Below are 14,960 nucleotides of genomic sequence, written 5' to 3'. Positions count from 1 at the left end.
GGAATCTATCATTTCAAGGGACACCTAAGCTTGACTAAGGGTCCCTAAAAGAATAGGTTCAGGTCTATTAACCAAAACAGGGTTCAAGAGTTCGGTTACGTATAAGAAAGGTTATAGCACCCTCACAACACCCATCGAAAGATGGTGCCAACTTAATTTCATGTTATCCAATAAACTTTAAAAATTTTACCAAATAATTAATTTTTAGAAATTATTCTTAATTAATCCCAATGCTTTTGGCAGAAAATTAAGAAAATTCCTTCACCTCAAAAGTATGTAAGAAAACTACTGTTTCACTTGTAGGGACTCCATTGTCGGATTATTTAACATAAAAAAATTTCAAGGAAAAAAAAGAATAATGATTCAACTTTTGGTGTAAATCTTTTTTTTTTCATTTAAAAAAAAACTTACTGCTTTTGTACAAGAAAAATTGATACTTTCAATTTTTTCTTAAAATATTTTATTTTTTTAAAATTTTAATTTCAAGAAAAATTAATACTTTCAACTTTTTCCTAAAAATATATTTTTTAAACCTTTTTATTTTTAAGAAAAATTGATACTTTTAATTTTTCCTAAAAATATTTTTTTTAAATCTTTTTTATTTTCAGGAAAATTGATACTTTCAACTTTTTCTTAAAATACTTTATTTTTTTGAAATTTTAATTTCAAGAAAAATTGATACTTTCAACTTTTCCTCGAAATGTTTTTTTTTTTTGGAATTTTTATTTTAAGAAAATCACTAAAAAATAAAATAAAATAAAATAAAGTAAAAAAATTAAAATTAAAAAAATAAAAAAATTAAGGAATACCTAAATAATAATAATAATAATAATAATAATAATAATAATAATAAATAGAAAAAAAAGAGAAAAAAAAAAACCTTAAGGCGGCTTGACTCGACTGAAAAGATTGGCTCGGCTTGAGAGATAGAACACGGCTTAAAGGTGCGGCTCTGTGAGAAACGACTCAGCTCAGTTCAGCTCAACTCGGCTGTAGGGGTTGGCTGGCAATCGGGTTAGACACCGGTATGCGCTCGAGTTAGGTCGAATCAAATAAAAACGCGCGGATCCTTTGAACTGATTTAACGCCAAAATGACGCCGTCTTGAGCAAGTATAAAAGGCAAAAAATCTCGTTTTTTTGCCAGATGCTTCTCTATTTCTCTCTCTTCCCCTTAGTTTTCTCTCATTCTCTCTCTACTTGCGAAGAACATCGGTGGGATTGCTCACCGATTTTTGGGTTTCTTCGTCGAAAATTGGGTTTTTCGTCAGAACAGTAGCCAAAAAACTTGAATTTTCCCATAAAATTCAACAGAATTTGAAAAATTTTCAGAAATTTTCATAAAAATAATGTCAAAAATTTTTAAAAAAAATTCCCACAAATTCCTAAAATTGTTTCCAACACACCAAAACCCTTTTTACCACTGTTTGCTCTCTGTGTTCTTTCTATCCTTTTCCCGTATATTTCAATACCTATTTATAGAAATTGATCAGAAGAGTTTTTGATTAATTCTAATTTCATCTGAGATTTGGATTCATTCTTTGAATCTAATCCAAACTCTTTCAGCTCTTGATTTACGGCATAACCTCCTTCTAAAACAAAAAATTATATATATAAAATAATAATTAAAATAAAATTTAGAACAGATAAACCAAAAAAAATAATAGATAAATAATAAAAAATATATTAATAGATAAATAATAAATATATATTAATAAATAAAAAATATAAAATCATAATAAATAATAATAAAAAATAAACCATCTTGTCCCATTTGAATAAGACCCAATTAATTCGAGTCTGAATCAAATTGAATACCTACGATATATATGATATACGAGCAGTTTCTGCTGGGAAATGGATTGACCACCACCGTTTAATGTAAAAACAGGGTAAAACATTAATATCTTTAGAATTGTCGATTCTTCTTGGCACCGTTTGATCAAGATGAATATATTATATATTTTTCTGGGTACAAGAGAATAATATATATATATATATATATTTATTGTGAAAAGGCATAGGTAAAAGATTTAGGATCAATGTGAGATTCTCACAGAAAGTCAACAAGATCCAACTGCAACGCCAACTTACACTAAAAATCCCATTTGACATTCAACCCTTTTTTTTTTTCTCTTTTTTTCGGATCTAAACAGATTTTAAGCTTCAATCACTTAAAGCATGTGCAAACTTCATGTAAAGTTGACGGATTTTGGTAGTATCGACTAGTTTCATTTCAAAAGAGTTCTAATTTTTTTTATAAAATATTTTCACTTGTAAAAGATTGTAAATGACACTTGTTAAGTTCCAAAAAATGTAAATTCAATGAAAAGACAAATTAATTGAACAAAACAACACATTTAAAAGTTACAACTCTTGATCAAATTCTTTATAAATAAAGATGTAAGAATAATACTTAAGAACTTTCTCTATTTCCTCCCTTTAACTTTTTCTATTACTTCCCTTTCATTCTCAAATTAAAGTAAACTTTTAGACATTGTTAGCAAAAAACCGTGATTAAAAAAAGATATTTTCATCCTCATCAAAAGTGTAACGATTTGATTTGATATCAAATCAAATGTCATATTTGATATACAAAATTATAATAAAATAAAATAATATAATATTTTGAATAAAATTAAATTAAATAATAAAAATTAAAAAAACATGATATTTAAAGCATGCCTTCAAACCATTTCTTTTACTTTATTCCCCTATCTTGTGCCTACCTAACCTCCCAAGTAGATCCAACATGTTTTAGGCTTGTTTTTGTTTTACTTGAAAATGGAGAACTACTACTCTTTGAGAGAGATGACTATCAATTTCCAAAAATTGGACCGCTTCGATGGAGAGAAATATTACTTACGTCCTCACAAGTCACAAGTCTCAAGTAGAACTAAACATGTATGATTTTCGTGAAAGGTAAAAATAGGAGAATGATGATTAAACATGCAGACGATGCATTTTGAATGGTAAGTCTGATTTTCTATGACTATTTGATACTTATATTTCTATTACTTCAACAAAATAATTATGGGATAAATTGAATGCAAGATACATGAAAATTTAACTGGCAAAAAGTTCATCTTTAGGCAACCCTTTATCGCCATCTTAAAACTGAGAAATTGAGAGCGAAATAATTATGCTCCTTCATTGCTTTTACCCTGAATGAATAAATTTGTATCTTTAGGTAACCCTCTACCTTCAACCATCTTAAAACTTTGAACAGATTTGCAAAATCAAACATTAAATCCTGGATATAGAGTAAATTTGCATATCCATATATGTAAACACAAACTAAGCTGGTAGCATTTCATGGTCCAGAATAGTCTTCCAACTCACATAGTACCAATACGAGTGAAACAAGAGACTATGCATTTATTCGGCGGTCAAGACAATTGCCTACTGAAAGCCACTTTGACCATCTTCAAAGGTAAGAATGAAGCACCACAACAATAGTAGTTAACATAGCAAACAAGGAATGAATCAAATGCTGGTATTTTGTGCAATTTGCAGGCTTGAACAAGTGGCAAAATCCAGAATCCTATTTTTATAAGATCCAAATAGAACATCTAGCACAAATATAACAATAAATTTCCAACTTCAGTAAGAAATACTCATCAACCCAAAAAACAAAAAAAACACGAGCTGAAGTACAAGCAGTTTTGTGCTGTTAATTTAAATGCACTTGTAATAATAAACATCAGATTACAATAAGAGACAAAGGACAGATTTCAAAGAGAGACATTCTTCACCTGAAGGACATCTTGGCCGGCAGAAAAGTTAAAATTTGATATCTAAAAGAAACGGTGGAATAGACCCAAGAAAATGCAGCAGAGGGACCATTCTATGTTTCTTTTGACCATACATATGGACCAGTTAATTGGCAGCCAATGTTTCCCCTCAAGCATATTACTTTCAAATTTACCGATCCATTAATTTGAGGAGGATGGCCTAGAAAGCAACCAAAACACCCTGATCACTGACTTTGAAATGGTCAATGAATTTTAAATGCATCACATAGTAAAATGTTGCAAAGGCAGAAGCAAAAATGCATAAGGACTCTATAAATGAGTTCCAACAGGTCCAACCATGGTTGCGGTAAACATGATCCACTTTATCTAAATAAATGTTAGAATTATGCAAGCTCTTGTACGCACAAAACAAATTATTATGAGTAACTTACAGGACACAAACGATATGACTTCAGCCCCTGATGTAGTTCAGCCAGTGAAATTAGAAGCTTTACGGGACGAAATTCCACAGATTGATTGTGTCCTCTGTTGTCTGCAAAACTAATCAACTGATGCTGTAGAAGGTGTTCAAATGCCTACAAAAATTAGAGTGGACTCATCAAACGCATGGCATGAGAAAGTGTTTAGAATACCAACTCGAGTCATACATTGTGGCTTCCATTTAGAAGTTCATTTAAGAGAATTATACACACCCGTAGACAAACATTTCTAGCATAGTAGTCAGATGTCTGGAATGAATCATGTATGCTCTTGTATTCTGTGAGAAGGGAAAATATGTAAGTGAATAATATCTTAATGCTAGTAATTAAAAAATAACACTGAACAAGTGAAATCAACCTGTCATAACTGAATTGAAGTTATAAGAATTCTGTTCCTTAACTTCCAACCTTTTCATGCATACCAACAGATAGAGTTCCAGTATGGAGCAATCTGCTTGAACAAGTTGAATGTGTATCCAAGATTGTTATGCTTCCAATAAAATTAAATAAATCAAAGATGAATAATTTCTCATCTAATTATCATGCTTCATCTTACCACGATTTTGCCACTGAATGTGCGTGAAGTGGCATTGCTTTTAAAACTTCTTCAGATCTTACTTGTGTCAAGTGTTAAGACATTCAAATCATCAACTAAGTTTAAAGATGCACCACAAAGATTTAGAAAAATTATAGTCGTTTGCAACAACAGTCTGCTAAAGACCATCAATACTCTATAATGATGTCAGACTTTCAACGAGTTAGCTAACTTAATGTGAATTATTACACTGCAAAGATTTAATGAAATCATAACAGATTGCAACAGTAGTCTGCTGAAAATCATCAATCTGAGACAAAATGCCCAAAAGGAGTTGAACCATTCGAAGGACTTCTGATGATTCTCTTTTATAAGAATGTATTCTTTGAACATCTAAATATAAAAAACAACCAGAGGAATGCCAAGCTAGAAGTTGGAAATTTCAGCAAATAAAAAAAAATTAGAAGTTCGAGCTGAAGCTTGTGCCCCATGATAGTTGGCTTGAAATTTTCTCAAACATGAGTCAACATGAAGTGAATGTGGCAGAATTAAACGAGAATCTCATATTCATGCACCTAAAAGGCAAATTAATAGATTTAACGAGAAGGAAAACCACAGAAGGTAGTCGGAGTGCATAATACACGATTATAATTTCCAGTAGACTACTGACTTGAAAAATAAAGTTGGAGAAAGACTGAACTTTAGACCAGATAAGCAAAACTCCAAGAAAAAAATGCGAGAAAATTTTGACCTTAGAAAAGTGGTAGTTATGAAGGTGGAATCATGTAAACAAACTAAAATACAATACCTAATTTAGAGGAAAGCATGTCTAAGTCCTCATACCTCTTATACATTCCAACTTTGGCTGCCGTTGCATGCTAGAAAGTGCAGTTTTGAAGTTCTCAAGCGAAAGGAATCCAACATCCAAATCCAAATAAGAAACAGCTTGAAATCTAGAATCAATACAATAATCATAAGAGCTGATCATAAAACATTGTAATTGTAGTAGCTGATGTTTATATAACATTCTGTAGTCCCAAATGCAAGAAGAGAAACTTACAGAAACCTAACCAAATGACCAATTGTAGAATTGAAACTCAAATAGGTATTAATTAGTTCTTTGAATCTCTCATCTGATAAAATTTTCTGTAAGATGTCAAGGAATTCATCACCCAGTCTGGAAGAATAGATCCTTGGAAACGTACAAGTAAAAAAAGCATAATCTTAGGAGCATGAACGTTTAGGTATCAACATAATGTTAAAGATATTTGATCTTTACGAATTATATGTGTCAAAAAGGATAAAGCACCTTAGAAGCATGCAGAAATATTCAATTTATGCTTTTCATTCTTTTTCTCTTTCAAGATTGCATAAAGCAATGAACTTCTTGATGGGTCAAAAGTTAGATACAAAGGCCATAAAGGGTTAAATTAAGCACAATTTCTTTTAACAAAATATACAATTAAGTTTAGATTGAGGAGCTGAACATTGACATACGTAACAAATGGCTGCCTAAAGGTTCTGCATTTAAAGTTCATACCCATGCAGCCTTACCCCTACTTTTTGGACTTTTCGTAGATATAAAATACAAGAAGCCAATAAATTCAGTCGGATGATAGCATTTCATAGTTGTTGATGACTAATTTGGATATAATCTTTTTTAGTTTATGAAAGACTGTATGAGAAAGTTACTACATAGCAATGAAATGGTAAACAAGAAAGAACAAGAGAGAGCTCATGTGCTCCTCAACTTCATGAGAGAGCAATATGAATCATCCGGCTCAAGTTTTATAAGCAATGTAATGATTTCTCCACCCTATTCATTTTGGGTGTTGGGGGGGAAGGCGAGGGAGGGAACATGCTTTAAAAGAGTTGGCATTTAGTTACCAGCATTGCACTGACTTTTGTATCTCCAACTTGCTCATCTTAAAAACCCTTTTGGGTCCAAGTAAATCTCCATAGTTCTAGGCTAGCATTAAGCCCATAAGTTTGAGCAAAATTATAGTAATATTATTTAGCAATAGCATAGTAACTGGAAACTAACGCATTACATATATTCCACCATCTTATGTAAATGAACAGCAATGATAACTCCTATAAAACTTGATTATGTTGATTACTGGCAATGCCAGCTTTCAAGTCATACTTTGAAGTTCAACTCAAAGCTATAAACATGCACACAATGAAGTCAAGTAGAGTTTATGCAGGAAAAAACAAAGAACAAAGGGTGGATAATTTTTTTTTTTTGGCAAAAATAGAATCAAATATCTAAATATCTTCATATGCTCATTTTCAACCATATATCAACTGTCTCCCTAAGCTGTATAGCATAAAACCATTCCCATATATGCATTCATTCCTAAATTAAGAGATATTTAACTTCTACTCTTTGAAGCTTGAACCGTGAGACTATTATTCTTAACATTGAGTTTGTTCTTCGAACGAGGCAACTTAGAAGGTCATCAAAAATATATCCTAATGGCCACTTGAAACTTGTTAAGTGTGATTTCTGACAACCCTTAAAGTCCGTACAATCACAAAGCTTCCCCCACACCCCCTCCCCCCTTTAAATGGCTATAATAATACTGTTATCAATCATACCATTAAGAGAATGTTTCACGGAAAGGATACTTTTAGCCTTGCATTAAATTCAACGGTGTAATTGTGCGGAAGGCTTGAATCTACAGGCAATGACAAAATGTGCTCCATGAATCTGCAAAGTCAAATTAGGCATCAGATAAGGTTGTCCTTTCTTAAGCATAAGTCACAATAATCTCCACAGTTAGGCAATAGAAAATCACCTTTCTGTATCTTCTTTAGATGGAGGAAGAAACAACAGCTTTCTGTGTGAAAAACGAGATCTCACTCTTTTTTCAAGAAGCTGGTCAACATCCTACATGGCATGAAACAAATATTTAGGGGCTTTAGAGAAGAAAATAAATCATACTTATGCAAATTGAATGTTTAAGCACTCAACCTGTACAATGGATCTACGAATCAGTTTTCTAATTTGTTTTTATTTAGTAAGTAAAAGAATTTTGAACAAAACTCAGCAAATTGCAAATGACAAAACCTAACTAGAGGAACAAAAGTAAACACATAAACAAACGAAATTTTTTACTTAGCTACAAAAGAAGCAACAAAGTGCTGTTCCTGATACTATGATTTAATTTGTTACCCAAACATTGAATGGTGAACCACTTGAATTCTTGGCTTCAAGGAAGTTCTTTCATCATATTGCAGTCCCTTAGCATGACTCCCCAAACTTTAGCAATTCACAGGTAAGCGAAAAGGAGATCATTCAAATTTTCTGAGTGATCGTAAGAGAAAAAAGTTGAGATGTCTGAATAATCTACCTTTCCATCAATAAATCCTTTATTTGAAGTTTCCACTAGCAGCTAGCCATAAAACCAAAAAAAAAAAAAAGAAATTCTTTTGGGATATAATTTTTGAACCAGACCAGCTTTCACCTCTCATGCTTAGGAATTTTCTGTCTAGTTCATTCCCAAGCTTCACTGATTCTAAAACCTCATCCATTCTTGGTCAACCATAACAAAAGATCTCCATTTCCTCTTTTTGTTGGCCAATAATATCGTCATTTCTTTGAATGTTAATATTCATGACATTTTCCAATCCACAATATTTGAATTTAAAGCTATAGGAAAGAAAATTTTTCCAATACCGATGATATCAAATTTGACGATCTTTGATCCCTAATCAGCTTCTTGAATAACATCAGTCCTGTACTATTGTCAAATACACCACCTGGCAGCCACTTTCCCATTTTATTTTAAACTTTTATAGTGCCCGCTTTAAGGATAATGATTCAAGAAGAATTTTCATTGCTTTTAAGAATAATTATGTGCTGAAGACAATTATGTGTTATTTTCAAGCCTCTAGGCACTCGTCCCCTCTCACAACCTTATTGCTTTTAAAAATAATTATGTGCTGAAGACAATTATGTGTTAGTTTTCAAGCCTGTAGCCACTCATCCTCTTCCACAAACTTATCATGGCCTCTCTCGCCTGAAGTTATTTGAAGTTGTTAATTGAAAATCAAAGAAAAGAGTCAAGAAGATTGAAAAAATGGAAAGAAAATGAGTTCTTCAAGGGAACTTTGCCTCCTAGTGTTTTATTGACATTCAACTCTCATGATAAGAGAACTGCTTGATAGATCTATAGGTTGCCATCCTCATACTAGGCAACATCAACCAAAAGGATTGATAACTACGACCTAAAAACAATTAATAAGACAGATAAGTGTGAAATAATTCAAGAATTTATTCAACTAAAAAGAAACATTGTATGAAGATAAAACTACTAATATCAAGAGATAAAATTTCAAGCTACAGCACATAGGACAATGATATGCATATTTTTTATCATCATAAACTTTGTAAACAAGAAAAATTTAAAAAAAAAAAAAAAAAAAAAACTTTGAACATACCAGTCGACAGCTCACACCAATGACAACAGCTTGTGATGTCACAGACTGCATTGCATCAAGCAAGCTATAAAGTAATCTTTGTTTTCCCTGCAAATAACAATTGGAAAAAGAAAACTGTTTAATTGCCTGATAGAAAGATTTAAAACCTAACTTTTTCCTAAATTAAAATCATAAATATGTTCTGTATGGCCAACACCCCTTAAAATAGGAGCTTTTACATGGCATATTATAAAATAGACAAAATGGAAGATCCTTACCTGAGCAAAATAATCAAATTCATTAAGCACAAAAATAATTGTTTTATGTGCTAATCCACATTCCCTGACAATGATAGACACTATCAGTTTTAAAGTATTAAAATATATTTTTTAAAAAATAAGGCAAATCAGGTATCTTCACCTTAACATTGCTATCATGAACTGGGAGTTATCATCAAATGATGCCTACAGAAATCATCTCATAATCAATATAAATCTTAGTTGAAAATGCATCATAATGACCTCAAATAGATATTTGTAGTACCACTTTCGAGAACAAAAGTTGATGCTCCACACATAACTGTTGAGCAATTTCCTGAAAGACGGATAACCATGACAAATTAAAAAAAGGGTGTTACCATGAAAATCTTAAGACAAAATATTTGATTCCATAACTTAGTAAGAGCCTAAGAAGAAATTTTGTTGAACAAAAATACAATAAATAATGTTAATGAGGAATGGCAAGATTTTTTATGCAGATTATAGAAAAGAAACAGACAAGTTTAGCTAGTAATCTTGCTAACTAGCATAAGACCAGACCCAATAGGCTTTCAATTATGCATAGTTAATGTATACCCAGAACTTATTAAGTTGTTCATCAATCAGTCATTGTGTGAGCATTTCCTATTATATTTCTTCAATGTGTTATGATTAGTAAATGTCTAAACCCACAGATCTTCCATTAGACACAATTTTAGAATGCAGAGAGCTGCAGTATCGCTTATCCACATCATGCTAATAATTTTCATGTAATAACTTCCCGTTGTTGACTCAGAAAGTAACAATCAAGGATCCATCTATTGTTTCAGGAGTTCCCCAATTAATATAGGAGAATTGTTGTAAAAAAATCTCAAGTTTGACAAATTTTTGCAAAACAACTACCCAAGTTTAACTGTGGGTAACACCTTTCTTCTTTACCAAACATGTAACTATGAGTAATTGCATCATAGTCCCCAAAGTTCGGGTAACATATCATATTGGTTCCTACAGTTCAAAGAGTCAAATATTAGTCACTATACTTCCAACATTATAACTAAAATATCCTTCCCTCAAGTCTTATATCAACCCAGCTGTTAATTCCCAACTGGCAACAAGTGTCCATGTGCACAAAAATAGTTCTGTTGAAAAATATTTATATGCCAACCACTACTTGGACTGGTAGCAGCCAGGACCATTAGTGAGCCATGTAGGTCTGTCAAAAGTAAGCAACCCCTTACCTCATCCCCTAATATTCCTCTTGGTGAAAAAAATAAAAATACTTTTTAATTGTCAAAATTTAAAAGAACCCAAATTATATTTAAAAAAAAAAAATTAATATTACAATTTACATTCATTTTCTCAAAAAATAAAATATTAATAATATTAATAAAAAGAAAATTGGATAACAATTTTTTAATATTATAGTTTAAAGTAATTTTATCAAAAATATTTCTCCCATTTTTCCTTTCCTTTTTTTTTCTTCTCTTCTATCTCCCTTTGTTCCTTTAGACCAGAGGCCAACCAGCCACCACTAGGAAGTGTCGAACCTAGAATTCCCAATGCCAATGTCAGTAATTAAAGCCAAGGCAACTCCTAGCATAGCTGGTTATGGCACAAGGAGGCAGATCAAGCCCCCTCCAACCCCAGCCGCCCACCCAATTTGGCCCCTTCAGCAACAATCAGGCAACGGGGAAGTGAATCTGACCCCCTCTTTCACCCAAAACGTCAGAATCCAACAATCCACCTCTCTCTCTCTCTCTCTCTCCAAAACCAATATTGGGAAATTCTAAAAAGAAATATAATTGTCAAAAGTAATCCCAAAAACCAATTTAAAATGACAAAAGTAATCCCAAAATCAAACCACAAACCCTTAACAACTGAGTTGACAGAAACGTTTATGGAAGGACCTTTTATTTATAAGGATAGAATCAAATATGAGAACATACCAAATATCACAAGTTAAACATGCACAATGAGAACAATTAGGTAGTTGAGAATTCATGATTATGCAATCCAATATAACAGAGTATAATGTGGGAGGAAAATTATGAGATATTTACCTTTAGTGCACAATTGTCATCACTATGCAATAGGCCATTCAGTCTAATCTGCAAGAAAACGCCGATGACAAGATACAATGAGAAGCAAAATTCCTATGAACAATATGCATATGTATATGTATATATACATACATATCGAAGCATTGTCTCTTTATAACACCTTAAAGCAAGCTAAAACAATAACAGATAATAAACCACTGAGTTGGCATTTTTATATATAAAGAAACACGTATACGTACTATCACAATTTTGACGCAGACACTTTGTTCATGGAATTAAAAATTCCAGCATGATTTATCTAGTCGAGGCACCATGTAAATGAGACGACTTGCAGTTACTCTGAAGTGTGCCAAAGACTCCTACTTTACCCTAAAAAATTTCACTCTTTCCCATCTTTCCTTAAAAACTAAATGGGGGATTAGTTTCACAAAACAAACAAATTCAATTAAATTCACATCTCAAGCAATATCTGAAACATGACAATGTCAAATCAAAATCTATTTCCTCATTTTCTAACAAACTACATCGATTAAACTTTCATCCTTTCCATTACAACCACATCCTCAAGAACAATCTTTTCCAGAACCAAAGAAAAAAAAAAAAAAACTAAGAAATTAAGGAGCATAGCCTACCACAGATATTACTTCAGGATATTGTTGTAACAGATCGCCCAAAACAAGTTCCAAAACCTAACAACAGAGTAAAACCTCTAAAAAAATTTATAAATAACACTTAAGAAAAAATTATTCTTTAACTATGGAAGGAAAAGCAACGCTTAATTCAAGATGATGGCATACCGCGACTTTCCCCGAACCACGTGGACCAAGAAGCAGAATCGAATTATTGCATGCTTCTGTAACTGAACTCGATATTATAAACTTTAACTTACTGAAAAAAAAAAATAAAAGAAAAAGCAAAAGGAAATTGAGAAAAAAAAAACCCCCCGCAAATTCATTTAGATTAAAAAAAGATTTTTGTTATTTTTTATTTAAGTGAGCATTTTCCAAACTGGAAAAAGAAAACAGACCTGTAGTTGCTGTCAGGAGAATCGGAGAGGGGTTTGAAGATGAAATTAGGGTTAGAGAGTCGAGTTCGAAGGAGATTTAGGGCTTTCTCTGATGGATTTTGTTTCTCTTTTTCTCTTCCCATTGCTTTAGTCGGTTAAGATTGACAGAGAACTTATAGGCAAGGGTACAATTTGAGCTGCTGTTATGTATAATTGCTAAAAGCTCTTGACTAAAGCTATATCAGATTGAGGAATCAGATTTTGATAACTCTACGTTGAGATTCTACAAAGTTAAATTCAAAATCAGATTTAGGAAAGGAAGAACCAGGTAAGAGCTTACAATTTTTAGGTTTTAAAAATTAAAAAATAAACGAGGAAATTAAGGAGGAGGGAGGGACAAGCGCCACCATAAACTAACGGCGATGGCACTGCAACTGTCCGAGAAGGAAAGGGGAAACTGAGGAAAACGAGGTTTGCAGTGAGGGAAAGAAAATACAAAAGGGGAAAAAGCCGTGGGTTCCCGCCACAAGTCCAAAATCAAGTATGGGCCGTTCTTTAGAGGGCACCTTACAAAGCCAGGTCCAATCTCAAATAGTTTCAATGGGAAATTACAGAATTATACACACAAGCAAAACAGATTTGAGCATAATTTAGCATTGAGATTGGCGTTTTTTTTTATTCTAAAGCTAACCTTAACCTTACCTAAATAATAAAAAAATTGTGGTTTTATAATTTAAATTTTTAATTTTCAAACAGTAAAACTCAAAAAAAAAAAAAAAAAGCTAGCAAAAAGGGGCTTACCTTTAACAGTAATTTTTTTGAGTAAAATAATTTTATTATTCTTGTATCTTTAAATTTTTATTATTTTATGCATATCTTTTTTTTTAAACATATTTTTTCAATTCAAAATTTTTCAACCGCAACATCTATATTAAATTATTGGCTTATTTCAGAGAAATAAGACGAGAGAAAGAAAACGAGTGTATTTGCGCTTCTTATTTCTTTTCGAAACCAATCTTTTCAAATATGAGTGAGAATATTTATTTAATTTAAATTAATAATTATTTTTACAATTTTACCCTTAATATCTTTTTTTCTTTTATTTTTATCTTTCATACCTAACACAATAAAGAAATACCCTTAATCTCCTTCCCTTGTTTCTTTTCTTGCCCTTTTTCATTCCTTCTATTTTCCTTCTTTTTCATGTATAGTGTTAATTTTTTTTATTTGGGAAAGAAGGATTCAAATTTTTTGAATTAGAAAGTCATGACACCAATATTTATATGAGTTATATTTATAAATTAACTAATAAATATATTTATTTCAATTTTATTTTAATCAAATAAAAAACTTATCAGCTATAAGTTTTGTAAAAAGTCAATTTAATATTTATAGTCACAAGAACAATTATAATTTTAAAATAAAAAAATAATACATACTTCCATAAATCATCAATTAAATTAATACTTATATAGTTTCTAGCTTTTTGTACTTGAGTAATTATTAGTTAATTGAATTTATAAATTTACAAGCTTTTGAAAAAGCTTTTGGAGAAGTTTTCTTCGATTTTTTTTTTAAGTAGATTATCATTTATATAATTTTTTTGTTCAAAATTACTTAAATTTTTGTTTTTGGATATTGTAGTTATAGATTATTACAACTTATTAGTTTCACATAATAATTTATATTAATAAAGTGGTAAATTTTTGTATCAAAAGTTATATGGAAAAACAATGCAAACAAAATAAAAAAAAAAAATTAAGGGGGATTAACAACAGTAACTTAAGAGGGGCAGTAATAAAGGAGCATTATAATCTTACAATTAATTAATTATAGTAAAAAATTATATAAGAATCTACTAATTAAAAATATGGGTGAAATTTTTAATGAATCACACGTAATATTGAATTTTGATTAATTAATTATATTACAATAATTAAAAATGATTCGTTTGTGAAGTAACCGAGTAATTCACTTACAATTATCTATACTACAATTCACAACTAATTAATCACTACAAAATATTATATAAAGACTCATCACTTTAAAGTACAGGTTTTATAAAAATTTTTTATGAACCCCACATAATGTTGAATTTTTAAGTTTTTATGTTAAACAAAGAGGATTTTAGGAGCTTTTGATTTGGTTTTATTGTCTACTGAGCTCAGCACTTGGTATCAAAAGCCACCTATTTTTATTTAACATAAATCAGATTTTGATCTTTATTGTTAGACGCTCTTGATATTACTTAAGTTGCTGCCTAGATTTATTAAATCAGATTTGTGATTGTATCTCCTAATCGTTTGTGCTGCAACAAGAAAATAAGCCCCCTCTCATGTTCATGATTAATAACTACTTTTATTTTTGTGATATTTCGTGATCGTATAATATTAATTCTGGGTTTGTAAAGGACAAGCTATTATGATGGCTTGGTTTCCTTAATTT

General features: G+C 31.1%; 1 protein-coding gene across 3 annotated transcripts; it reads right to left on the bottom strand.

The window, feature by feature from the left end:
- Positions 1–3,525: 3,525 nt before the first annotated feature.
- Positions 3,526–12,995, bottom strand: ORC4 (origin recognition complex subunit 4). 3 transcript variants are annotated; one of them, XM_022890590.2, is made up of 16 exons: positions 12,537–12,995; positions 12,307–12,397; positions 12,142–12,198; positions 11,510–11,557; positions 9,736–9,786; positions 9,613–9,656; positions 9,471–9,534; positions 9,214–9,300; positions 7,569–7,660; positions 7,399–7,480; positions 5,828–5,913; positions 5,611–5,720; positions 4,591–4,683; positions 4,446–4,510; positions 4,185–4,328; positions 3,526–3,952 (listed from the first exon to the last, which is right to left on the bottom strand). In XM_022890590.2, exons 1-16 carry the CDS (start codon positions 12,656–12,658, stop codon positions 3,923–3,925), a joined length of 1,266 nt encoding a protein of 421 aa, XP_022746325.1. In that variant the 5' UTR covers positions 12,659–12,995; the 3' UTR covers positions 3,526–3,922. The 3 variants fall into 3 exon arrangements, with proteins under 3 accessions (XP_022746325.1, XP_089625360.1, XP_089625361.1); XM_089769234.1 differs by lacking the exon at positions 12,142–12,198 and having other exon boundaries at positions 12,537–12,795; XM_089769235.1 differs by lacking the exon at positions 4,591–4,683 and having other exon boundaries at positions 3,788–3,952; positions 12,537–12,983.
- Positions 12,996–14,960: the final 1,965 nt, after the last annotated feature.

This window comes from Durio zibethinus, chromosome 12, assembly GCF_047325235.1.
Source record: "Durio zibethinus cultivar Kanyao isolate XHJ-2024 chromosome 12, ASM4732523v1, whole genome shotgun sequence".
NCBI lineage: Eukaryota > Viridiplantae > Streptophyta > Magnoliopsida > Malvales > Malvaceae > Durio > Durio zibethinus.
The sequence above is the reverse complement of the archived record's forward strand: the minus strand, read 5'-3'. Positions and strand labels throughout refer to the sequence as shown.

What these genes read in the sequence shown, in the direction of transcription:
- ORC4 (XM_022890590.2), bottom strand. Translation starts at nt 12,658, where the DNA reads ATGGGAAGAGAAAAAGAGAAACAAAATCCATCAGAGAAAGCCCTAAAT. An exon ending in CTTCAATTCAGTTATGACAG is followed by an intron (nt 4,511 to 4,590) that starts GTTGATTTCACT and finishes CCCTTCTCACAG; the next exon opens with AATACAAGAGCATACATGAT. An exon ending in CTAGAAATGTTTGTCTACGG is followed by an intron (nt 4,329 to 4,445) that starts GTGTGTATAATT and finishes TAATTTTTGTAG; the next exon opens with GCATTTGAACACCTTCTACA.